The following is a 25,300-nucleotide window of genomic DNA, read 5'->3' as shown; positions in this document are numbered from 1 at the left end:
AAAGAAGAAAGAAAAAGGAAGGAGTCTTCGTGTGGTCAGTCACCGGATGGTCCTCATTTGGGAAAAAAAATTTTTTTTTCTTCGGGAAAAAAATGAGCGGAGTGTTTATGTCAACTACATATTCCCCTAGATACGAATTTGTGACCACAAAATTCCTTACACAAATTCGGATCTACAGGGTATATACAGAAGACAGACAGATCTTCTTGGCCCAGAAATTTTCCAGTTCTCCCACTTTGCGCGCCTTCTTCTCGTTTGGGGTGTGATTTCAGTGCTTTGATTTTATTTCGTTTTGTTCTACTTTTGAGCTCTGGGAGCAGGAAAAGGCACTGCGGGTCCATTTTGGGGATTACAAGGTTTTCAACTCTCTTTCTCTTCTATCAGAGAGAAATTGAAACCGCCGGTTCCGCAAAGGGACGCGAACCTCGCGGCCGCGGCCGCGGCGCAACCCTGGGCGGCGCATGAATTATGAGATGTAAACATTAGCTAAGCACAAAAGGAGGAAGGGTCATCCTGAGGCTGCAGCATAGTCAGAATCAGGCCCTTCTGGGTGCCCTCGCGCCCCTCCCCTCCCCCCAGGACTTTTATTTTTTTTTTTTTAAGAAAAACAAAACCCCAATCGGTTCCTCCATGCCCCTCGAAGCCTTTAGTTTGCCATCAAACGAATATCTAGATATTTTCCAAGGCGCCTCTCAGCAAAGGGAGGAGGGAGAGGCGGCTGGGTGTGAAGGAGGTGTCATAAAAGTCCTTTTGGAAAAATTCAATGGTAAAAAGAGAGAGAAACAGCTGTAAAGAAAAATGCTGGGAGACCAAACAGATGGGGCCCCGGATATTTAATGACGGGCAATTCCATTTACAACCTGAGAAAAAGATCAAAGGCGTTTCATTTCCGAATGAAGGGCAATGAGGAACCATAAAAGATGCAGCCAGATGATATTCTGGCCCCTCCCAAACTCCCATACCTCCTGGGGCCAGAAAAGGGGGATAATCCCTGAAGTGTGCAAGGAACCCCGCTTCTCCCACCTCCCTAGCCCCAGGCAGACTCTCTCTGTCTAAATTTGCTCATTCTGCCACCTGCTAGGGTCGCTGGCAGTGCGACCAAAATGGGGATCTGGGAAACCTGGGGGAACCTGGGGTTTCTGAATGAACTTCCTGAAGGTCCCAGTAACTGCTGAATATACTAAACTGGGAGACTGGGGACTGGGCTGGAGGGAGCTGGGTCCTAGACTGAATGCTGAGGGCCAGCACAGGGTTAGGGGAATTGGCACAGAGAAAGCCTCCGCCTTGCCCAGACTCCCTACCCATCTCCCTGAGAAATACTTGCATCCCTGGTGAGCAAGTCAGAATCATATCAATTTCATTAACAAATACAGCGATAACACACACACACACAAACAACCCTCTAACCATCACATTCCAGAAGTCTCTGCCCATCCACAATTCTGGGACCCTTGCAGGTGGGTAAGAGGAGTGCTCCCACTTGCCAGAAACTATGTCCAGAGACCCTCTGATTTTCTATCCTAAATCCAGATTGCCAATTTTGGCCTCCGGGCCCGATTTCTAACAACAACACTCTCCCAGCCCAGCCAGGCTGACTTGCATATATTTGAAAAATCACACACACACACACACACACACACACACACACACACACCCCACACCACACCACACCACACTTATATTTTAATGATCTTTGCCAAGAGAGGGTCCAATAGACCCCCCCACATGGGCACCTAGAGAGACTACTAGAGTCTGGCCCTGGGCCCACAGACAAAATGCCTGGGTAGGACCCCCACCAGCCCCGCGACCTCAAGCAGGGATCTTTCCAAGTCTTATCAAAGGCCAGTTAGTCAGGGGTTCCACGACCCATTCCAACTGGCCAGGCCCCTCCCCCACCCCATACCTCCTGTCCTTCTCAACTCGCTCGCTCTCTGAAACCCGTCCAACTCAGTCGGCTTTTCCGAATTTGGGGAGGGCCGCTAGGCCGGCCACCGGGCCTCTCTGTTGCTCTGCACTTCACAAAGGATGCAGCCCAGGTGCTCGGAGCACCCCAAGAGAGAGGTATGGGAGACAGAGACACTGCGGGGCTGGGTATGGCTGATCTTAGGGACAGAGCGCAGAGATTTTCTCTTCTGCGCGCTGGGAGCCGCCACCTGCCCATCCCACGGAGGCGCCGCACCCCCCCCCCCAGCCGAGTGCAGCCGCGATGGGTGGAGGACAAGGTTTATCAGCCACTCCCTAGACGGATTTCACCAAAACCGGGGGCTGCCTCTCCCTTCCACCCTCAAAAGAATGCTAACAGGCGTAGTCATAATAAAAATAAGAAAAAGCAAAAGGCTTTGCGCGCGCATCCCGAGCCACCTCCCCTGTACTCCCCGCTCGCTCGCTGGCTCGCCGGCCGCCTTCCCCCCCGGGCAGCCACAGGTTGCTAGAGTGACCTCTCACTGCTCAGCCCCCTTCGCTGTCCCGGGCGTGCCCAGCCCGCACGGAATCCGTCTACCTTTTGTCGCCCGGGAGAGGGCACAGAGCGAGGGAGAGAAACCGAAGGGTCGAGGAGGCGAGCCCCCAGCCGGCCCGCGCACCGGAGGCCGCACCGAGGAGTGGAAGGCCCAGAGAGGGAGCGGGCAAGAGTACTCACCGGCCCTCCCGGCCCGCAGACCCGCCCTCGGGCCCGCTCGGCCACAGACGAGCTCGCTCTTGTCCACTATTGTGTGTCCGGAAAACCGAACCGCGGCTGCGGGCACAGCAGCTCCGGGCCTCCTTGGAGGCCGGAACAAGACTTTTTTTTTTTTTTTTTTTTTTGATGTGTTTTTGTTTTTGAGGCGCAAGTTTTCGTATTAATCTCATACTTTGTCAGTCTTTGTTAAACAGCTAGGCGCGTCACGAGGCTCTCGAACATTTTAATAATTTTTAGACGCTGTGACCTACGGTTCACCCCTCTCCGGGCCTCCCCCACGAGCAGGCAGTTACTATAATACGCTGGCGCAGTTCGCTCGGTCATATTGAATTTTGCGCAGGTCATTACTTGGGAGAAAAATGACGGAGTAGGAATTTGATTCAGCTCATCCTCCCCAGCTCTACTTTTTTTTTTTTTTTTTTTTGCCAGAACCTTCTCTTCCCTTCACCCAACCCCCACCCCCAAAAAAGTCCCATTCCGATAGGGCTCAGCCTGCCCCACCTTCACCTTGATATTCCATCACTCCTGTATTTTTGCCAGTTCTGGTTCCCAGGGAAAAGTGGGAGAGGGTAGGATGATTCCACAGGGACTCCTTTTGGGGCCTATGAGGGAGGATGGCTCCTGGAGAAGCGGCCTTCGGGATCTGGGTCCCTGAGAGCAGGCCTGAGCCGGAGCCCCCTTCCCTCCTGCCTTCACTATTAAATGGCTGCATTGGTAGGGCCTGTATGCCCACCCCCTTGCATACTCTATCTGCTTTATTCCATTCCCCAGTGCCAGAGATATCCCCCTTTCTGCCCAAACTTTGGAGGCTCCAGGGCCCCAGGAATGAGTCCTCCACCTCGTGGGGGTGAGAATTGGTCCATAGGCCAGCACATTTGGGAAAGACAGAGAACCCTGAGAGAGGAGCTGGACTGTGCTGGTCAAAGCTTGGGACTTGGCTTTCAGAGGCCTTAATTTCCCTTTAAAAACAAAACAATACTCCACTCCCCCCCCCCCCGTTTTTTGTTTAAAACCACTTCTCATCTATACAGTAACTCTTTTTACCTACCCCCATCACCACCACAAGGAGGTACTGGAATAAAGCAAGGAGGCATTAAAAATACTCAGAGACTCTCTTTGATTTGTCTCTCAAGGATTAGAATTGGTGGATTGTCAACAACACATTTTCCCCTTTCTCCAGCCTCCAACGGCCCAGCAGAGGTAGGTCAGGTGACTCCCCTTCCACCCAGTTTAAGTCTAGGGCGAGTGTCTGCAGGGAGATACACCCCCCTAGCCCAGGGAGATGGGAGACAACATCCCCAAACACCTGGTTTGGCCAGAATGGCTGAGGACCCTCTTTTCCCCTTCCCGAGGCCTCTCCAGCCCAGGCCCTTTGGCTCCTCCAGGCTAGTCCACAGAACCATAAATTTGCTAGCATTCTGTCCTGGAAAGGAGGAAGAAGACACAGAGGAGGAACAGGAGTTCCTGTTCCGGCTATGACCTCTACCCCTTCTGGACTTCAGGAATTCCTTCCTGGCCTGACTCCTCAGAGAAACGTGTCCCAAGGCTGAGTAGAAATGGGGACCCACACCCAACTGGTTAGGCAAAAACTGGGGCAAATTGATGTAAAATCTGCCATTAAGTTGTTGTCTCTTCCGGCCATATTTCAAAAGGCATCTTTATGAAAACTCTCAGGACAAACACCCACAGCGCACCTCCTATACCCAATGCTTAGAACAGAAGATGAAGACATTTCATAACACAACAAACAGTCATTTAAAGACCAAAAATAGGCATATGCCCTGGTGTTATAATTACAGAGTCCCTGTAAACACGTTACTTATGAGCGCAGCCTAATGCATGGATTGGAGGTTCATTTCAGGTCGCTTGTTTCAACTCCAGTTAAAAAGATCTCTGTGAGGCCATTCAGTATTTTTCCTTCTCATTTCCCCTCCCTCCTCCACATAGGAAGAGAGGGATTCTGGATGCACACACAAGTGGAGGTTTGGGAGAGTGCGAGGATTAGCAAGCCAGCCTTCTTTCAATATCCACCTTCTTAAACCCAAGCAATTTGGAAAGAGGAATGGGAATTCAGAAACCCTCCAGTCCTAGCCCATAGGAGTCATGGACTCCAGCTGACTGGACCCAGCCTGGGGGCTAGGAAACCCTGAAAAACAGGCCTGCCTGGGGGCAAAGGGGGGAGTTGGGGGAGTCAGCTGTTTGGCCCCTTTAGGGGAAGCAGGGTGGGGCTGATGTTGGTGAGAATCAGGCCTTCACCTTGGAAGCCTTCTTTGGCCCCATCAAATGTCCTGCAAGGACGTGTGGGTAATTGGATTTTTTTTTTTTAATGTGTGCGGCTGGGTAGGTTTTAATTAAATTTTATATGGTGACTCAAAGGTTATCTTTGGGAGAGAAAATTGCGCAGAGGATTCCATGCCCCCAGCGCTCTTTTGTGCGGCTCCCCCACCCCACCAGCTCCGGGGTTTGGAGAAGGGTTTCTCCTCTACTCCAGTGTCTCCCTTCCCAGGTGTCAGTCTCTCCACCCCACTTCTGCTCCCCCACTCCCCAAGCACACGTCTCCCATACCTCCAGCACCCCTTGCTCCCTGGCTTCTCTCTCCACTCACACAGCCTCCTCCCCTTGCCCAGCCCGCCCCCGCCGCTAGACGCCGCCGCCCGCTCACGCACGCTGTAAACTTTTGACCCTCCAACTTTGCGACCCCTCTGGCAATAACACTGGCCTCACGGCCCAGGATCTCATTCTGCTGTGCCGGCTGCAGAAATCCAAGCGCAAAAACGCTTTTCGTGCCCCTCCCCCGCTCACCACCGTCCCCAACCTCCACTAAGGGCCTTAGCACTGGGGAAGAGGAGTCTTGATTATTAAATAGCTCCTTCGGAAAAAAAACAAAAACAAAAACAAAAACGCCACCCCACTTCCCGCATTTCCACCGGTCTCTCCTGTGGAGTGCCTGGAAAGGCTTTGGATGACCCATCCTCTCCATTCTTGTCCCCGAGTGGGGCCGCGGGTGCTGGGCGTGGGGACACACAGGGTGCGCGGTAAGACGCGTCGGCTGACCTGGAGGAGGGAGTTTCTGGGGTGAAGAGTGGAGAGAGCTTGGAGCAAGGGTTCCTTGAGAGCGGAGGGAGCCACAGTCCCCAAAGGGCTGGAAAGAGAGCTCAGTGTCCAGGCCGTGCGAGACCCAGCGGGGCCCGGGGCCACCTTGCACGGCCGCTCGCTGGCGCCTCAGAGGCCCCAGCCTGGCTGTGAACTTGGTCTAAGGCGGACTCTACTGGCAGCTCGGGGACGTTACAGCCTCTGCTTCTCGGCCAGCGCAGCGGCCATACGGGCGACCTGCGCTCTTTCGGTTTCCCTTGTGCCCAAGCATCCCCTCTCAGGACCCCACCTCTCACAGGGACAGGTTTCCTTCCTCCTTCTCTAGGGGCCCGTTGGGAGTCAGAAAACAGAAGAGAGCAAATTAGAGAGGCACAAACACAGAGAATGGAACAAGCCTGCAGAATTTCCAAAATAGAGAGATTATCCTGCATCCCGCCTTCAAGCTCCAAGGGGAGATGTTCTCACATGCTGGCACTTTCCCTCTACTTTTCCTCCAGATGCTGCCTTCCGAGCTGAATCCTTCCCTTCCCACCTGGCCCGGGGGTCATCTTGACCAGGCAAGCCGGACTGGGGCCTGCGAGATCCCTTTCCTCCCTGGGCACATTCATCCCTACCCCACAGGGCTCCGAGGTCAGGGATCGCTATAATCAAAGACAGCGTCAAGGCTCAGAGGCCGAAACCAGGGCCACAGCTATGTGGGCTCAGCCCGTAACCACGCGGACTGCAAGGCCAGAACCCGGCCGGGCAGCCTGGGAGCCTCTTCCCCGGGGAAGAGAAGCTAGAAGAAGCTGCAGCGAGTGCATCTTCCTCTTCAAGTGGAAATGTGGGGAGAGAAGAGACAGGACAGAAGACGCCTGAGACAGGGAAACGGAGAAAAAAAAAGGTGGAGAAGAGATTAAAACTTGGAAAGGTGGTGACATGCCAGGTGCGACCGGTCCCAAATCGCTCCCAAGTCCAGTCCTCTCCCGTCTCCTAAATCCCCCACATCCTCTGGGAGCCCGAAATCTGGGTCTCAGTAAATTCACCAAAAGGAAGAACGAAAAATCCGAAAATCAGCCTAAACCTGTCGGCAGGCGCGTCCCCGGCCCAAGCCGCCGCGGAGGTGGCGGCAGCGCGGCCCGCGGCGCGTAATGTATGCGGCAGCGGCTCCAGCGGCTCGGAGCCCCAAGCAGGCCGGCGCTTCGGCCCCGTCTGCTGACCTCTGCGTGATCCCGGACTCTATGAATTATTGATGAGATATGAGCGTTGATTTCCCCTTTCAGGATGCAAACTCCATTATATTGTTAAAATGGCGATTTAATCGTTGAGAATAGCTTTGGTGTGGGTTTTTTCCCCCAACTCATTTGCGCCTCCTTCCTTTTCATTTAACTGTCTTAATTAAATCCTTTAACAGATTTTAATCACTTTTTGGAGGGAGGGGGAAGACGAAGGGGAAGGCCATCACCACCACCACCACCACCACCACCAAACACTAAAAACAAAACAAGCCCCCAAACCATAAAAAAGCTTCTACCTGGAGGAAGTTGGAAGGAAGGTGGGGAGGAGGCGTGAAGCCCTCTAGAAAGGTCGTGCTGCGAATATCCACCAAAGGATCCATCCCTTGGAGGGCTGGGGCAGCCTACCTCTGACAAGGAAGAGTCAGGCCTGAGGGGTGTTTAATTCCACCCCTGAGAATATTTGTGTGTGGATTCTGACTGTGGGGAGGAAGGCACGCTTGCCCCTGCTGAGAAGTGCGGGGACATCAAGCTTGGGGAAGGCCACAGGATTCTGGTGGAGAAGGCCTCTCCAATCTGGGCCCTGGGGGCACTTAGGGAGAAATGTCCATTTTCCTTAAGGGGCCCCTATTTCTCCCCTCCTCCTCCTCCCCAAGCAGCTCAGTTTCCAGGCCGGTGTCTGGGTTAATTAATATGGATGTGTAACAGCGCTGCAGCAATCGATAAATCCTGCTGTGGGCAGATCCCAGCCTCGAAATCTGATTACTTCTAGAAACTCCAAAAATGGAGAGAGTGACCCTAAAGCATGGGAGGGGTTCTCCCTAGCTCTGTCCTCCTTGGTCGATCCAGTTGGTCCCCAAGCTGAAAAGCCCATGCAGGGAGAGCCTTCTCCTCACTGCCCTGGAAGGGGTTGAGTTTGGGAGAGCGGTCTGTTTTCCCTCTTGCTCCAAATCCTTGGCTTCTGCCCCAGCATTCAGACCCCAGGGATAAAGGAACCGGGCCGGGGAAAGGAGCTTCTATTTGGATCTTGCCCCCACACCCTGTCCCCACCCCCCCCCCCCCAGGGAATACATTCTCACAGCCAGGGAAGGGTTAAGTGTCCTGCTGCAGTTATGGAGAGGAAGCCGCCGATGAAATATGGGCGCTAAGAACTCCAGGGCCGGCTGGCTTTCCTGTTTACACTTCTTTATACTTCCTCCCGCCCCGTGGCGCAGAGAAACAAACCAAAACAAAACAAAATAACCAAATAAAACAAAACCAAAAAAATCAAAATCAAATTGTCTGCAGAGTGCTGGTCAGGCTGGCCTTGGGGGGGGAAAGGGCAACTGCGGCCTCAATCCCTGGCTGCCTCCTCCGCCCTGCCGGGGGTTGAGGGTGCTGGGCAGTTGGAAGGATGGGCGTAAGGATCTGGCCAGAGGGTACCAGCCTGTAGCTCACAAGGTTGAGGCCTGGGCTCAGCCGGGGAGGGGAAGCAAGTGGGTGAGAAGGGAGAGAAGAGTCCTCCAGACTGGGGAACAGCTTTCCCAAAGAACATCTTGGAGGGAAGGGCGGGGCGGGGGCGGAGGGGGGGGGATGAGAGGGGGGGCTATAGCAAAGGAGAAGAAGCTCCTTGCACCAGAAACCCCTTCCCACCTCTCACCCCCTCCCCCAACACATCCTTGTTGGGTTTTAAGGGAGACCATTGCCCAGACAACCTAAAGTAGAGAAGAGGAAAACCCAGCCGGAGGGTCTTCAGGAGCTGCTTAGAGGAGGAGACCAGACCCTTCAAGGGTTTTGGCCTCCGGGGAGGAAGTGGGCACCCCCGCCTCGGGCTTCTTTTTGCCATTCCGGAAAATCTGTCTAGATATGCCCAGCAGATGTCCCTGGGACACCAGCCCCACACGTTTCTTTATCAGAGTTTGCAGAGCTGACATGGAAGGGGGCAAAAAAAAAAAATCTTCAAGGCAGGCCTGGTGGTCTGGGGTTTCTGAGAGAAGGAGGCGGCGTTGGAGGGAGGCCAGGGCACATGGCAATGGGGTTTCCCAGGAGGCCCCAGGTCAGATTCTGCCCCTGCTGCACTCTTCCTCTGCACCTTACTCAACTCATTTGCCTTGTCCAGAGTGGGAGCGTGGGGAAGCTATGCCTCCAAAATATATTGGTATCTTAAAGGATGCTGAGGATCCTTTGGGAACTGACCGGAGTCTCCTTTCCAAGGGATACCAATGCCTCATCATTCTTGGGGAGATTCATCTTCAAATCAGGGTGAGGACACCAAGCTCTCTGTCCTCCTTGCTCTCAAACCTGTGAAGGCTCTCCTAAGTCAGGCCTGGGCAGGGACTGGAGAGCTCAGGGAACAGAGAGTGGCTGCAGGGAAGAGAGGAGAGAGGCAGAGGGCAGGCATCCTTTAATGGGAAATGAAGGGAATCTTGTGGCCCTCTCCTTGTCCCAAAGATCAGAAGCCCCTTAAGGCGCCACATGTCCAATTTGAGGAACTATCCACAGGAGTTGATAAGCTGGCAGGCCGGCAAAAACAGGAGTAACAGGGTGGCAGACCCCGTCGATCTTAAAAGGGGGGGAGGACGGTGGTCAGTTTGGTGGAGAGGAGGCCTCTGGTTTTTAGAAGAGGGTGACTTACTCTTAGAAAATAACAGGCCCCCTGGGGGTCAAATGATGAAATCCCTCTGGTTTGTGGTGCCACAAAACAAAGGGGCTTTTAAGGGTCTGGTGGAGAGAAAAGAAGAGGGCGAGAGAGGAGAGGAAAGAGAGAACCTCTGATTTTTCTCTCCCAGCTCCTGCGTCCCTTCTCCCCCCCCCCCCTCCGGACAGTTGGGGTCTGTGTTCTGGAGCAAGTTTTATTTATGGAGGGACTGCCAGGGATCTGCTTCAACATCTAACTCCTCCAGGCAAGGGAAGAAGCACTCCTTTTCCCCCCCCTCCCACTCCTGGCCAGGAATTAGGTTTGGAATTTGAGGGGATTGTGCCCCTCTGACCCTACTTAGAGCCAAGCAGAAGGGTCGGCTTGGAATTAACAAGCTGAAGCTGGGTGCAGAAGTGCCGCGCTCCCCATCCTGAGTAACCCCCTCCAACAGGCCTTGGAGAAAAGGCAGGGACCCCCTTTCATAGGGTTCAAAAATCTGAAAGCCAAAGAGAGCCCCAGTGCAAGGCAGCCCCCAGCAGCTGCGCTAGCCTTCCGGGTGCTTTTTCTCAGCTCAGATGTATCCAGATAAAAGTGCCCAGCCGCGCGCGCCCCCACACACCCCTGACAAATGAATGTCATAAAGTTTCTTTCCTGGGGGTGGGGAGATGTCTGTCTGAAGATATCCAGCAGTGAAGTGGCCCCCCCACAAGGGGCCCTTGCTTCAGTAATACACACCCTTCCCTCTTGCCCCCTAAATTTCCAAGGGCACCGAAGGAGCCCCCACGAGCCCCTTTCCCCACAAAGAGCCAGACACTCCTGCGAATACAAACCAGGCACCCCAACCGCTGAGGCCTTATGGAACCCAGTGCCCCCACTTCAGACACCCAGCCTGTCAGGACTCGGTGCAAAACGCAGACTAAATTTCCCCCACCTTATCATCTCACAGCCCTGCGGCCGGCCGGAGGCAAGATTTCCTTCCCCAGTTCCAAGCCCCAAAATTGCGAGGGGAGAAAGCGAAAGCTGGAAGCCACTTACCGCGGGAGCGCCGGGGCCTGGGCTGCCGCCACCGCCTTCTGGGCTGGGAGAGCGCTCACCTACCTCTGCCCCCTTCCCCACCACAGCGAGCAGTTAAAGTGTCACTTAACATTCTGGAGAATGTGAAATATACCGCGCGGTGTCAACTCCCCAAAACCATAAAACTAACTTTATGGACCTCACGTGACTTTCTCGAGCCAGTGAGGGGTATCTGTCTGACTTCTCGGCGATTTTTACGATCTAACTTCGAGATAAAACCCCTATCCATTTGACATCTAAATGTCATAGCGACTTTTGGGATAGTTTGCTATGGACAAAGGGGGACAAAGTCAAGGGGTGAGGGGGAAGGAGGGCCCAGTAGAGCCTCTACGACCCTTGGCTGCCTCCTCACCAGTTCCCCCTCCCCCCCCAAGTCCTGTAAGAAGTTGGGCCAAGCTGGAAGGGATTGACCGGGTAAGTGTCCAGACTTGACTCTTGTACTCAGGGTGGAGGCGGACTTGGATGGAGGAAGACTGGGCCCTAACCCTGGGCCACTCGGGCTGGCAGGGGAACAGGGGTCTTTCAGGAGGGACCCCAACTCCTAATCAAGAAGGAAGGTCAGCTGGGCCCCTGGAGAGAGGGAGCCCTTGATAAGTATAGAGAAGACTGAGGTTGAGAGAAAACCTTTGAAATTGAGCTGATTTTGTTTTTTTTTGTTTTTTGTTTTTGTTTTTGTTTTTGTTTTTTTTTTTTTTTTTGGTCTTAGTGGGTGGCAGAGCTGAATTGGGATTTGGGCCAGGAGCCAGGGGATCTGAGCAGGCCTGTACCACTCCCAAAAGGCCAGGAGCCTCCTAACAGGACTTAGGCCTAAACTGCTTTCCCTGAAGAGGTTTCTAGAGGCTTTTCTGGCTGGCTGGTGGAAGGCCAGGGTAGAGTCCAGCTCGGCCTTTCCCTTACTCCAGCCCCGTGTGGGATTTCTGGGCCTCCCAGTCCCCCAGACGGGGGAAAGCCTATCCCTTGGCCCAAGTACCGCTGACCAAGCCAGGGATGTAGGTGGCTAAGAGAGGCTGCTTGCTGGCAAGCACCCTGCTTTCCCTTCCCTACACCCCAGATCTGTCAAGAATGGTCTAGGGTGTGCCCAGTGATGGGAGAGGCAGGCCCCCAGAGAAAAGACAAGTGGGAGGGCAGTGGAGTAGGGGAAACATTTATTTGACTTCAAGGAAAGCTACAAACAAATACCAAAAGCGAATCACTGAGACAGGCCCGGCAAAGGCAAAGACAGATTTCACACGTAGCACAGCATCCACTCACTCACTACAAATGGTCTTAGAAGCGAACTGGGGGTGGGGGGGTGGGGAGGGGATGGGTCTGACCCAGACTATCCCCATATTTACAAGGTTTGGGCCCTCTACTCCAGACCCATGGACTCACAGAGAAATACACAAGACATTTTACACTGAGGATTATTTTTGTTTCCCTACACTCCCAGGCCAGGCCTTGTGGGGCCTACCCAGGCGGCAGGAACCTTACTCTCAAGGTTTACCTTCCCTCTTCTCCATATCACCCTCTTTGGCCCTCCCTGCCCCCTTCCCACCCCAGGACCAAGCCACTGGGAGACTTGGGCCTGGGGAGTGGGGAGGGAGGAGGAGGAGGGTGGAAAGAGACAGTCATGGACTCCATCGCGGAGGCCAGCTCAGCTGGGCCAGGGCGCTGCCGCACTACCCCACCTCAACTGCTGCCCCTTAGAGAAGTTTCAAGCTGAAACTCAAAATTACAGCGATCATCCTTTTATAAATAAGTTAGAAGAACACAGATGGGGAGGGGAAAGTTCACATTAAACATGCGAGTTTCTTTCTTTCCTGGGGGAAGGAGTGCAACCACAGACACGAACATTCAGAAATACTGGCGGATTTGGGGTGAGTGGAGGGGCGTGGGGAGCATGGAGGGAAAATAATAATAATTATTATTATTAACAATAATAACAAGATTAACCAGTCCGGGAGAGAGGGAGCCACAGGAAGACCTAAGACCGAACGAAAAATCGTAACACAAGGCCGGGGCGAGGCAGGCTCGTGGGAACCGGTCCCCAGCGGGCAGTGGCAGCGCAGGGAGGCTTGGAGGGGCCAGGGCTGGGGGCGGCAAGGGCTCTTGGGCCACCCAGGGCTCCTCCCGGCGGGCTCAGGGCTGGAAGGCGCTGCCGGCTGTAGCCAGGCTCATACTTTTCAGTTTGTTGTCTTTCTTCCACTTCATGCGCCGGTTCTGGAACCAGATCTTGATCTGGCGCTCGGACAGGCAGAGCGCGTGGGCGATCTCGATGCGCCGCCGCCGCGTCAGGTAGCGGTTGAAGTGGAACTCCTTCTCCAGCTCTAGGGTCTGGTAGCGGGTGTACGCGGTCCGGGCCCTTTTCCCGTCCGGCCCGGTCATATCTGGAGCAGACAGAGTAGAGCCGCGAGGCAATGTTATTCCGGTTAAGGGAGGGGGGCACTGGATGGGAGAGGGGCGTGGAGCAGGACCCAGGCGTCCCTGGCACCCAGCTCACCGCAGCTCCAATCCTCCCCACTCCAGACGCCCGCATCCGAGCTCGCTTCTGCACCCCCTTCTCCTGCAGCCCCCACTTCTGCCGGCAGTGAATGCGCCCGGCTTTGTCTCTTGCTCCCTCCCTGTGCCTCACCCTTCGCTGGGCTCAGGCGGCCGCTCGCCCCGGGAGGGAGGAGAGCGGCTGCACTTTTGCCCTGGAGAGCTCCTTTTACTGCTCGCCCCTCCTTTGCTAGCAGCAGCCTCAAAATTTCGGGGCTAAGCACGACCCTTCCCCACGTTACATAAACCCCATCCTTCATCCTATAGCTAGTACAGCTGGGCGAATAAAACCTTAGCCGAATCTGGAGACAAATGATTAAAAATACTCCTCCCCAGCTAAAGACCTAGACCTTCTTTGGCTCTATCCCCCGAGCTGTGAGGACCCTCTTAGAGACTTCTCGCCCCCGGAAAAAAAAAAATAAATCTATATTTGAGGAAAAGCCAAGCTCTCCTCGCCTCCCCCCCCCCCCAACCTCCCCAAACGCAGAGAAGGAAAGCCGGGGGAAGACAAAAAAGGGAGCGAAAGCGACAATTACCATGGCTGATGTGAAGCTTCCTCATCCAGGGGAATATCTGCGGAGTCTGCCCCTCGGGCGCGGCTGTGGAGGTGGCCATGGGCTCTGGCTGTGCCCGAGCTAGGCTCGGGCTGCTTAGCTGGCTCGCCGCTTCCTCAGGCTCCGAGGATGCGCTGGCCTCGTCTATTTCGGTGAAATTGGCGCTGGAGCTGGCCGGGGTCGCCTGGTCGGAGGGGGACGAAGCAGAGGGCTTGGCGCTGTGGCTGTCGCCGTTGGTGCAGGGCAGGGACTCGGGCGAGGACAGGGAGCAGCTCGACGCCGCCTGCCTGAAGCGGGGCTCCTGGGCGGGCGCGGGGAAGGCGCGCGAGCTCTCGCCCACCGCCCCAAAGTGGCTGGAGGAGGCCGAGGAGCGGTTGACGCTGAGGTCCATCCCATTGTAATTGTAGCCGTAAGAGCCGGTGTGCATGGCAGCGGGATCCCTGTAAGAGCCGCTCAGAGAGCTGCCACTGCCATAATTTAGCAACTGATAGTCCGGGCCATTTGGATAACGCCCCGAGAAGGAGTTTACAAAGTACGAGCTCATTTGGGTGATTTTGGAGGGCTTGATTTGTGGATCGTGGTCGTTATAACCCTGTGCTTCACGATTTATGATGTATTAATGAATTATAGCGATGCACTGTACTTCGTTTTGCTATGTATGCGGCCAAATATGGGGGGGGGGGTTGGAAGGGGGATGGGGGGGCGTTAGAGAATCACGTGCTTTTGTTGACCAGTCGTAAATTCTCGCTGATGACCTCAAGAGGTAATTCATGCTCTATGGTTACAAATAATGACGATCCGAGAATCGTTAGGGCCGATTCAATGCGAGCCTCCGAGAGAGGGGGAAAAAAGGAGAAGGGGGAGAAACCGGGAGAAGGTTGGCGGCGGCCTCTGAGCAGAGCGCGCCACCTCCCGGCGATCGGCGGGAGCGCGGGCCGCAGACTGCCATGGCGGCGACCGCTGCCTCCCTGCTGGCTCCCTGCAAACGCCGGGCGAGAAAAGAAACCTGGGCCAGGCTCACCCGCAGAGTTGAGTCTTTTAGAGGAGGGACCCAGTTGAGCCTTTACCCACTTTCTTGAAAGTGGTGTTAGACTACTGGTGTCCTTCTCCTTGTCATTATTATTATTATTATTATTATATTTTCACTCTGGATGAAATGATCAAAAACTGAGTCGCTTTTCCCTTATGTGGGCTTTGCAAGTCTCCGAGTTGGGGAAGGAAATGGTGGGGGGGAGGGTTGGAAGATGTGTGAAAAACAATTATTGCAATGCGTTTCCCCCTGAGTTCAGCCCGGCCTGCTTCCTGCCTGGACTGCTGTGGCCCATGCATAGCGTCCAGGCGGAGCTGGCAGGGCTGGGCCGAGGGTTCCACGGAGAAGCTTTCACTTCTGTGCCCTTTAGAAGTTTGGGATCCTCCTCCTGACTTCCTCTTCATCCTTAGCCCAGGCCCGGAAAATGGCAAAGCAGGACAGGGACCCCAGAGGAGGAACAGGGCTGGGGCTAAGCGGCCTAGTTTAGGGGAAAACGGCAGCAGAGTAGGTGCCTGGGGTTTGGGGTTCTGAGAGTCTGGGATGAAGGCAAGACCCTTGCACCAGATGCCCGCTATTGCATTGGGAGGCCCCACTGAAGGCCCCTTGCTGGCATCTGGGTAGTTTCAGAATGTGCTCCGCGGCCCACATCTTCCCTGGAAAGGGGTTCCGAGGACCAGCGGCGCCTTGCTGAGCACGCTGGGCGGCCAAAGACCGCCGCAGCTGGGCTCCTTCTGCCGGATGGCTATTTTCTTTAAAAATAAAAAAGCGAGAGAGAGGGAGGAGGAAGAAAGGAAAACAGTGTCTGCAGATTGCTGCCTGGGTGAGGGTGGGGGTGGGGAGAGAATGGGTCGTTTTTTTGGTTGAGGGCATGAGACCAAAATGCCCCATCACCTGGCCTCCTGCCCTCAAGTGTCCAAGGAGCAGGGGAAAGTCGTGCCCTCCACCCCGCGCCCGCCGGCGCCTTCAAATTCCCCTACTTGTCGATGAGCTCCTGCTTGAGGCAGGAAGGGGCGCCTGGAGCCTTCAGCTGCGCGCGGAGAGATACCCGGTGGCCCCGATTTTAGTCTCCAGAGGCACGGGCCGGGAGCCGAGGGCCAAGGCCGGAGGAGATCAGGCCATGTGGACAGGCCAAAGGCTACCGGCTTCGCGATCGTGAGGACAGCAAGGCGCTGCTGAGGCGCCAGACCCTCCTGGCTGTCTCTGCAGGGGCTCCGGGCTCGGGGCCTCGGTCGTCCCTCGTGCCACGGACAAACGAGGAAAACCTAGAGAATGAGAGGGAAACGGCCCTTCTCCGTCCCCCAAGTGTGCACCAGGAGAGGCTGTTTGGAGCCTCAGCACTGGCGAGGCGCGGCGCGGGAGCCTGGGCGGGACCGCTCCAGCCTTTATCTCAACTGTAACTTCTGAGTCGTGTCGGGCCCGCTGGGGCCGACCAGGGCTCCAGCCTTTGCTGCGGAGTTTCCGGCACTGGGACGATGGGGTGGCCTTGGGGGTGGGGGAGTGGCAGGGGAGGAGCAGAGGTGACCGAGCGGCGAGTTTTAACGTCTTTATTATTATTATCATCATCATTATTAATAATATTAATATTATTACCGAAGTATTTCACGTCCAGAGCTAAGACAAGACTACAAACACAACACATAGAAAATTAATAAAATAGAACTTTGTTTTCTTCTGAGGCTCCTCTTCTTACTTCTAGGTAGTATGTGCTCCTTCCAGTGGCTTTAGGGAGGGGGTGGGAGAGAGGTCTGGGGTCAGGGAGTCTTCGAGGCCCCCCGCTGAGGGGACTGCGAATCTACCATTGAACCGTGCACCGGGGACATGGACGAAATGAGACGCGACACGGACAAGAGCGTTTTGCTCTGCTTCCAGGAAACATCAAGTGAGTCCGGTCCTCAGTTCTCGCAGGGGAGCCTGATGGGGCTGAAGCGGGTCCCGCAGGGATGGAGGGGGCGCTCAGGGTGCTGGGTGGGCTCAGGCGGCAGGGCCTCCCAGCACCCAATGAGAGCTCTGCGGGCGGGGGCGTCCAGAGAGCGCTGGGCCCCCCCGCACGTGTCGTGCGCTAGAGAGCTGGTCCCCCGGGTCCCCCGCCCGCAGAGCCTTCTCGGGGCTCTCCGAGGCCCTCGGCTCCCCACAGGCCGCTCCCTTCGCGTACCCCTCCCTTTCCAACGCCTTCACTCCGCTGCTTTTTCTTCCTCCTCCTCGGCACTGAGCTGAGACGCGCTGAGCAGTTTGCTCTCCTTTTTCCACTTCATGCGCCGGTTCTGGAACCAGATCTTGATCTGCCGCTCGGTCAGGCACAGGGCGTGCGCGATCTCGATGCGCCGCCGCCGCGTCAGGTAGCGATTGTAGTGAAACTCTTTCTCCAGCTCCAGCGTCTGGTAGCGCGTGTAGGTCTGGCGGCCGCGTCGGCCGCTGGGCCCAAAGGAGGAACCTGTTACGCAGAGAGAAGATGCTGAGGCCTGGGGTCGGCGGGGCCAGAACCCCCTCCCCCACTCGACCCTCAGACATGGACTCTAGCCTGTCCCGGGATGCCCTCCGCTCTCCGAGAGTTCCCTGCTCCCCCCGCCCCCCTCTTTCACTCCTCCAGCGCCCCCTCCAGATTCCCTCCGGGCCTCCCAGGCCTGTGCCTCTGGTCTAGACTCCAGGTGGGGGATGGGAGGAGGGCTTAAAATCCCACCTGAGCCGAGGGGGAGGGGCTGGGGAAGGACTGGCCAGGTGTGTCTCTTCCTAGCCTCATCTTTTCTTTCCATCTATCCGGCTCCCCCACCACCCTGTGATAGATTCCAGCCCTTAATCCGTAATGACGTGGATCGATCCATAGTCGGCATTAACGGCTCCTCACTTTCGTGTCCCGCTAATGGACATCAATTTGGGACTTCAGGCCGACAAATAATCCAACCTGAGACCCAGGCGCCTGCTTCTCCCTCTCTCCCCCTCCGCCTGCCTGCGCCTGCTCCCTCTCCCTTTCTTCGCCTTATTCGCCCTCCCTCCTCTGACTACCACCCCTTTCCTGGTGCCTCCTCCTTCCCCAGCCCCGGACCCCCAGGGAAACACAGTCCGGGACAGACTCAACTCTCCCTCGCCAGCGTCACGCCGCCCCCCTTCCTATGACGCACTCCGTTTTTAATGGAACCGTCTTCGGGTGGGGGACCCGACCAGGGCTGGGGGCACGAGGGAAAGCCACGCCAGTGGCTGCGGCCCCTGCCCCCTCCCCTGCCCCGGAATCCGGCTCCGGCGTGGCGCTCCGGGAGAGCCCACTCGCTCCCCCTGGCTCCCAGTGCAGCTGGGACTTTGCAAACTTTGTAACTCCTGAGGGCCAGAGGACAGAGCGGGAGACCCGGGGCAGGCGCCCAGTCCTCCCTTAGCTCCTAACTGAGATGCCCACCCAGCACCCCGGGGGGGGGGCGGGAAGGAGGTGGGGGCGCTACTTCTGTCCCCGGGGGTGGGGGCCCGCGGGGGTCGGGGCGGCCGCGGGAGGGCTCACTCACTGTTGCACGAATTCATCCGCTGCATCCACGGGTAGACCGGGGTGGAGCACTTCTGCTCCTCCGCCTCGCCGAACACGCTCTTGTCCTGCGCACAGTCTGACTTCCGCGGCTCAGGGTGGAACCGGGGCGGCTCTTCGGCGCCCGAGAGCGCGCAGGCCGACTCCTTCTCGCGGTAGAAGGCCGGCGCCGGCCCGTAGTCGCAGGGCGCCGCTCGGCCGTAGCCGCCGCCAGCGGGCGGGTAATAGGAGGAAGCGGCAAAGCCCTTGTCCTGGCCGGGCCCGGGCCCGTAGGGCGCGGGGTAGTGCCTCAGCGGGTCCGCATAGCCCGACGAGTAGAGCGGTAGCTGGCCCAGGAAGGACTCCTGCCCGCTAGCCAGAGTGACGGGGAAGGTGGAGTTCACGAAATAGGAACTCATTGGGAGGGGAGGCGCGCTCGGCCGCTGCTGCTCCGCCGGGTTTATGATTTGTTGTGTTTTATAGTCCGAGCGCCGCGCCTATTAGTAGTATATCTGAGATTGGGTTTTAGCTGAGGGGGGATGGCGAGGTGCCAGTGAGGGCCAGAAGGAAATACAACCATCTGATCCAACACTGACCAATGGCAGAGGCAGGAATTGTCAAATAGCACCCAGGAGGAGCGCAGCCCGCGCGAGGGACCCGCGCACAAACCTATCAACCTTTTTTTTTTTCCCTCCTTCTTCTCCTTCTCCTCTCTCTCTCTCTCTCTCTCTCCCCGACAACACAACGCGTCCTGTTCCACCTACGTAGGATCTGCGAAAGAGGCGTCTGTGCCTTGGAGGGAGGAGGGAGCATTTGGATTGAGACCACCCCATCCCCCAGTGATTAAATAAATATATCCCTCCCCTCCCCACGCAGGATAGGAAAAAGTTAATTGTGTTTTCAGAAAAGTTAACCCCTGCGTGGCTTGAGCCCCGTTCCCTCAAGGGAAGGGTGGGTAAATGTCCCCCGAATGAATCTCCGCGTGGTGAGGAGAGAACTAAAGGAAAAGGTTTGTTTCTAGGGTTTTGTGTAGGTAGAGAAGAAGAGTTCACTGTTTAGCATCGCTTTCAGAAAGAGAGGCGAAGAAGAGGAAGCACTCTCCTTCCCAGGTGAAAACTGTTTTTCCTGCTTCTCAGGTCTACTCTGTCTCCTCCAAGCCTGGGTTTATTATTCTCGCTTCTTCACAATTCTTATGGTCTGAAGGGCAGGCCAGAGCCCAGAGGACCCAGAAGTCTGGGAAATAGGAGGGTCTGAGCCCAAGGTTCTCCCTCCGGCTCTGTGGCTAGGTTAAGCTAAGCGAGGCTAGGAGCTTCTTGGAAGGCTACGGCGGCTGCCCAAGACGTCCTGCCTGGTTCCAGCATCTGCTGCTTGCTCTTGGAATGGGAAGGGGCACTGGGGAAAGGGAATAGCCTTCTCTTCACTTGTGGGAGAAGGAGAGGAAGAGGAAGGGACATCCCCCAGCCTAGGTTCCCCTGATCCCTACCCTGCCTGCAACCCTCACTCCACCCCCACCCCCTACCCCCCAAATCATTAGAATATCCTGGGCTACAGATTCCTAAGAATCAAAGATATCTCAGTACATCTGGGTACAGGGAAGAAATTGTTCCCCCTCCAATTCTGGGTCCTCAAAACTGCCTAATATTTGAGGCAATCAGAGACAGCCAGGAAAAGAGGGGACCTTGCTCCTTTTCCAGGTCTCTCCAGAAGCTGGCAGGTCTCTTTAAAATGAATTTTTTTCCCAAGACTCGGTTTGGGCTTAGTTTTATAAGGAGGGAGAGGTGTTCAGGTCCTCCTGGGGACTCAGCAGGCAGCTTACAACTATCAGCCCGAATCCCCTCTCCAGAGGCTCACCACCCTTCTGTCAGACTCAGTGTCTCTCCAGTCCCTCCCACATCTCATATTTGTATCACCAGCTTTGCTGCTGCACAGGCTTGAGTGTGAGAAAGAGTGCTCATCTCTGTTCCTCTCTCTCTCTCTCTCTCTCTCTCTCTCTCTCTCTCTCTCTCCCTCTCTCTCTCTCTCTCATCTAAGGAAAATGAGCCTTGAAGCCAGGCTGGAAGACTGAACCACAATATGTTTTCAACATTCTAACTATGCACATGGAAGCCAGGCACTAAAGGTCGATAATGTTCAGACCTGAGTTCAGGAATGAGTCAGGATGTGTGACAAAATCTGATGATGAAGGGGCCAGCTGACTGTCTGCTATCTCATACTTTGGGTTCCTTTTTGTGGGCCAGGTTTGCCCACTAAAGATGACACAAGATACTAGGGAAAGTGGTTGGGATACTAGGGAAAGGGCTGAGCTTGGTGACCAAAAGTGGGAAATTGGTTGGTTGCACAGTGGCCTACAAGGATCCCGGAACTCGGGAACACTTCTAGGCTATACCTTCATGGCCACATAGTGATCCCTGGATGTCCCACCAATCACTTCCTAGCCCAACTTGGGGGGGGGGGAGGGGGTTATCAAAATTCAAGAAAATAAACTCAAGTCTTCTAATGATGAAGAATCCTAAGTGCCCCAATCTAGCTGTGATTGGGCCAACTCCTAGAGAGGAATAGGGAACATTTGGGCTGGGGGAGCAAGGTCAGGAAGGTGCCTGTATGCACCTCCCTCCTCCTTGCCACTGAGGCTAGGCCTTGGGCCATATCTGCCCTGCCTCCTCCCTGGTCACAGTGTCCCCTTCCTAGAAATGCACAATGTGGGCTTTGCTGTGGAGTCGGGACTAAGTAGGATGCTGTAAGACAGGGAGACTTCCCTGATACAGAAGCATGAAAATAATCTCCTTATCCTTAGAGCCACAGCCCCAAATTAACCTCACCTCTGCAGGTTGCCTGTCACGAGATGGAGCCCGAACCAGGGCCTGGGCGCCTGGAGTCCGGCATGAAAAGAAATAGCGCCTCATCGCTCTTATCTAAACCCAGAGGTATTTATGAGCGTTTATTCGTCTGATCCGTTTGTTTGGGAGAAAGAGCAGACAGGGCCCGGCCAGAGGCCGCCTGGTCTCTGGAGCCAGATCTCTACGAATCTGTCTGTGGTTCGGTCCACTGCCGTCTGTCTGTCTCCAAGGGGGAATATGTAAATACCCAGCAGGCACAGCCGTCTGCCAGTCTGGGGTGTCTCTCCCAGCCTCATTGAGGAAGTGTGTATATAGAGAGATGGATATAAATGTGTACCAAGTCTTGAGTACGCAACAGAAGGATTGTACAGAAACCCCACAGGCAGAATTTATAATTGTAATATTCTATGCTGTAGATCCGAGCTCCTCTGGATGCGCACGCATTTTCATTTCCCAGGGAAATGTCCGAGTTGTGCTCAGCAACTGAGTAAAATTCTCCTGCACCGGTAACCTCAGGGAGGGGTTTTTGCCTGTATGTGTACGGAGGAGAGGAGGATTGAGACACTGTCCAAGTTTCCCATTTCCTCACAGCTACAAAGCTCCCCCCACCTCCGGCTCATTGGGCTGTGGACATCTTCCCCCAGCCCACTCCCAATTCTGGCTGGGATGGAGCGAATGAAAATAACTCGACTCAATTCTTCCCCTAGACTCTGTGATTCTCTGAATTTGGGAAACATAAATGTTCCCAGAGGGAGTTCCCAACCTAGGGGAGCTGTTTACTAGGGATATTGCCTTAAAATTAGCCCGCCCAAAGCGCCGGTACAAAGACCTCATTTCCATTATGCAAATGAACGGCACCGTCTCTGATCTTGGGGGGTGGGATGGGCGGTGACGCTCAGCTCACTCTCCCTGTTCCCGGCACCCAGGTCCATGGGCACCCCAGGAGCCCCAAAGTGTTTCAACCCCCTGTACCAGCCACCTTCCCTCCCTACCTGTCCTTCGGATTGCCCACGAGAAAGAGGGGCCCGAGACTTTCCGGGCAGGCTCCCTCGGGGCCTCCGCACTGGGCCGGGCCTTCTGGCCTCGGAAAGTCACTCTTTCTGCCCAAATGCTGAAAGGGCAGCTCTCCTGTGGTCCAGACTCTGGAGGCGCCACAGCCGCTGGGTTTGCCCCCCAGCACCGCCGGCCCCCCTCCACCTCGGCAGTTCTGGCCCAGACCCTAGTAACACCTCGGCCTGCCTGGCACCGCAGGCAATTTCCTGGAGCCCCCGCCCAGGAACTGGGGCCACAGCACCTTGAAAGGAGCGGCCAGAGCTTCCTCCTGCGGCTTGAAAGCCCGAGCTAATCAGTAACCCGTGAGACAGGGGCCAATATTCAAACTCGGCAGCGGAGGCCCCGTACCCCTGCCCTCGCCACCCCCTTCTGGGAGAGCAGTCGGGTTAAGCGGGTGTGAGGGGTCCTGCAAGAACAGAAATCACCATGGTCTGGTTCCTTAATGATTGATCCCTGCTCCCACTCCCGATTTTTACCCAAAGCATATTTGTGTCCATTTTGCTTGAAACGGTCGAGAATGGGGGAGGGGACCCACACTCACTTGCAGACACCAACAGTTTCCAGAAAATTCGGCTCAATTCCTTCACCACGGACTCACCGGCCAACCCGGAGAACACAGACCCGGTCTGTCTTTAGACAGCCGAGTGGAACTGCGGGACCGGCGCCTCCCCTGCTGGCCCCCTCCTTTGGCCGAAAAGAAAACCAAATAAACCTTGAACAGCCTTGGCCTCGCATCTCCCGAGCGGCCCGGATGGTCCCCTCTGTAGCCTTGGAGGGGTAGGAGGGTGAGGACTCTCGACTCTGATCCCCCAACCCTTTGGTTCAGGGCCCCCTGCCCGCGGGATGCAGTATTAGTCCTTTTTAAATATGTCCTAGAAAAAGCCGCCTTCCCAGCCAGCCGCTGGGTTTGGAGCTGGAATGGGGCGGGCCAGGAGGAAGGGACACTTGTTTTCTAATCCACACGCGGAATGGCGGGTACCAAGATCCAGCGGAAAGCGACAATCTGGGCCCGAAGTCCCCGCAACCCGCCGAACCTGAGCAGCAGGGGCTCCGGGCGTCGCGCACGGTTCAGGCAGTGAGTGTCGCCCGGCTTGCGGCGCCGAAGCCGCATGTCTCCGAACGGACGGTAGATGGCAGCAAACCGCATAATTTGGGTCAGAGCAAACTGTCTAAGGGATGATTTATAACCACACCAAGACTACAGGAGAAAAAGACCTTCAGTCTGGATGGGTTTGGGGAATTTTTCCTTTGAGAATAGGCCCCGAGTACCGTGGGTGCTGGCCGAGAACTTCTCTCGATGTGCAGCCGAGGGTCCCCGCAGGTACCCAGTCCGGGCCTGCTTCTAGGCATCTACCTGTGCCTCCAGGGACCCCCTTCCCGCGCCACAAGTGGCCTGCATCCCTCTCTTCCCAGCTCAGGATCCAGAATGCCAATATCCCCCTACCGACCCCCATCCCCCGCGATCCCTGGGCCACCAGAGGCCCCAGGCCGAACGCTCTGCATTTGGTCTTTAAAAAGAGGAAAGCAATCACCTATTCGTGCAAACCAAACTAAATCATAGTCTCTCCTGCCCTCCACGCCCCAAACCGCTTATCTCTCCACTGGCAGCTTCCCCGGAAGCCCTCCCACTCACTCTGTTTTTAGGTTCTCACCAGCTTTCCCCTTCTTCCACCCCACCAGCTACTTTAGGAATTTCGGTCTCCCTCCCAACGATCCTTCTCCCCCCTCCTCCCCACCCCCAGGAGGCCTGGCTGGAGAATGAAATCAGGCGCCGGAGGGACAGGACTAGCTGTCTGAGCTCAGCGCCAGGCAGCTCTCCAGTCCGGACACCATCAGGTTCCCTAACTGGGTTTTCTTTTTGATTTGCTGCTGCTGCTGCTTCTTCTTCTCTCTCTGTCCCTCCCTGTTTTGTTTTTGTTTTTGTGTACAAGCCTCAAACACAACAACACACTCCACAGCTTCTTCACAATCACCGCGGTTGGATCCGGGGAAAGTTTGAGGTGCTCCCACCTGAGACACGCACATGGCAATTTCCTCCACCGAAATCCACACACCCATAAAACACAAGTAATAGAATCAATATTGCACAGACACCAACACGCTGTGACCTACCGCGTTAAAAACCACAAAACTGTCTCCCTGCAGAGCGACGCTCCCTCCTGCGGGAGTGGCGACAGACCTGGGCATTCTCAGGCTGGCTTCCTGGGGGGAGGGGGTCTCCCTCGATGTTGGTGCCTCCACCCACAGCCCTTGAATTTCAAAAATGTCTCCGTAAGGGAGATAATGAGCATTTCTCTGTGAATTGTTCTTTCTGTGTCCCTCTAGCCGCCGCCTCCTCGCCCTCGCGGGCCTCTGCGGACATTCCAGGCCCTCCAGAGACCAGAACGTCCCTCGGCACCACCTCCCCTTGTGCCAATGCCGCCGGGAAACCGCCGATACCCATGCCGGGCAAGAGAACTGCGCGGGGGGCAACTGGGGGAGGCCGGAACGGGGGGGGGGGGGGCGGGTGGTGGGAGGGGGAGGGGGCGCGCACCCACAGAGGCCATAGCGACAGGCTTCTAGGGCGCCCTGGAGCCCAGACGCCCCCATCGTCTCCTTTGCAGCCCCCTCGTTTGAGCCTCCCTTCCCGGCTTAAAAAGGCGACTTAGAGCTCGCCTCCGTGGTCCCTTTTCGGTTCCTCCTCCCGTCTTCCCTGCCTTGGCTCCCCCTCCAGGAAGCAGCCACCCCTCTCTCTCCGGCCACCGAATTTCCTGGGAAGCCTCTCCCTGAAGTGCCCAGAGGTGGGGTTCAGCCCCCTTCTTGGAGAGAGAGGGGGGGAGACGGAGACAAACCCAAGCCCCACCCCCTACAAAATCGATGCAAAAGAATAAGAAGAGAATTGTAGAATCTCCCTTACCTTTGTAGACCTTGGGATTTCTCTCCTCCGATTGATAGGGGTGAGGAGGAAGGAGGGGGGAAAAGCGTTCTGTTTCTTCTTCATCTTCCAGATAATATTGTCCCAACCTGAGAGCCGTCGCTTCCCCTTCTCTGACTTGGGAGAGAGGGTGTTTCGCTTTTCTGACATTTGCATAGAAAATGGAGTAAGTTCTGGCTTTGAAAAATGGTATCAGGCTGCAGTCCTGGGCAGATTGTCCATTTACCCTCCATGAT

General features: G+C 55.8%; 4 protein-coding genes across 4 annotated transcripts in view; 1 reads left to right on the top strand and 3 right to left on the bottom strand.

The window, feature by feature from the left end:
- Positions 1-25,149, bottom strand: part of HOXB3 (homeobox B3) — a 56,482-nt gene extending 31,333 nt beyond the window's left edge. Inside the window, exon 1 of the mRNA XM_011289180.4 lies at positions 25,047-25,149. The gene's annotated coding sequence lies outside the window, so the exon portion shown is untranslated. The remainder of the gene's footprint in view (positions 1-25,046) is intronic.
- LOC123381831 (neural Wiskott-Aldrich syndrome protein-like) lies at positions 10,855-25,299 on the top strand. The gene is made up of 3 exons (XM_045044100.1): positions 10,855-11,089; positions 24,476-24,598; positions 25,138-25,299. Exons 1-3 carry the CDS (start codon positions 10,946-10,948, stop codon positions 25,297-25,299), a joined length of 429 nt encoding a protein of 142 aa, XP_044900035.1. The 5' UTR covers positions 10,855-10,945.
- Positions 11,804-16,178, bottom strand: HOXB5 (homeobox B5). Its single transcript, XM_003996746.5, has 2 exons — positions 13,729-16,178; positions 11,804-13,041 (listed from the first exon to the last, which is right to left on the bottom strand). Exons 1-2 carry the CDS (start codon positions 14,288-14,290, stop codon positions 12,794-12,796), a joined length of 810 nt encoding a protein of 269 aa, XP_003996795.1. The 5' UTR covers positions 14,291-16,178; the 3' UTR covers positions 11,804-12,793.
- HOXB6 (homeobox B6) lies at positions 16,307-19,748 on the bottom strand. Its single transcript, XM_006940250.4, has 2 exons — positions 18,265-19,748; positions 16,307-17,207 (listed from the first exon to the last, which is right to left on the bottom strand). The coding sequence occupies exons 1-2, from the start codon at positions 18,677-18,679 to the stop codon at positions 16,948-16,950; spliced, it is 675 nt and encodes a 224-aa protein (XP_006940312.1). The 5' UTR covers positions 18,680-19,748; the 3' UTR covers positions 16,307-16,947.
- Position 25,300: the final 1 nt, after the last annotated feature.

Source organism: Felis catus, chromosome E1, assembly GCF_018350175.1.
Source record: "Felis catus isolate Fca126 chromosome E1, F.catus_Fca126_mat1.0, whole genome shotgun sequence".
In the NCBI taxonomy this organism is placed as follows: Eukaryota; Metazoa; Chordata; class Mammalia; order Carnivora; family Felidae; genus Felis; species Felis catus.
Note: the sequence above shows the minus strand (reverse complement) of the source record. Positions and strands in the feature narration are given on the sequence as shown.

Coding starts and splice junctions, on each gene's coding strand:
- HOXB5 (XM_003996746.5), bottom strand. CDS start 14,290: ATGAGCTCGTACTTTGTAAACTCCTTCTCGGGGCGTTATCCAAATGGC. Junction 13,042..13,728: donor GAAGCTTCACATCAGCCATG/GTAATTGTCGCT, acceptor TGTCTGCTCCAG/ATATGACCGGGCCGGACGGG.
- LOC123381831 (XM_045044100.1), top strand. CDS start 10,946: ATGGACAAAGGGGGACAAAGTCAAGGGGTGAGGGGGAAGGAGGGCCCA. Junction 11,090..24,475: donor AGCTGGAAGGGATTGACCGG/GTAAGTGTCCAG, acceptor GTGTCCCTCTAG/CCGCCGCCTCCTCGCCCTCG. Junction 24,599..25,137: donor ACCGCCGATACCCATGCCGG/GCAAGAGAACTG, acceptor TTCATCTTCCAG/ATAATATTGTCCCAACCTGA.
- HOXB6 (XM_006940250.4), bottom strand. CDS start 18,679: ATGAGTTCCTATTTCGTGAACTCCACCTTCCCCGTCACTCTGGCTAGC. Junction 17,208..18,264: donor GCGGATGAATTCGTGCAACA/GTGAGTGAGCCC, acceptor TCTGCGTAACAG/GTTCCTCCTTTGGGCCCAGC.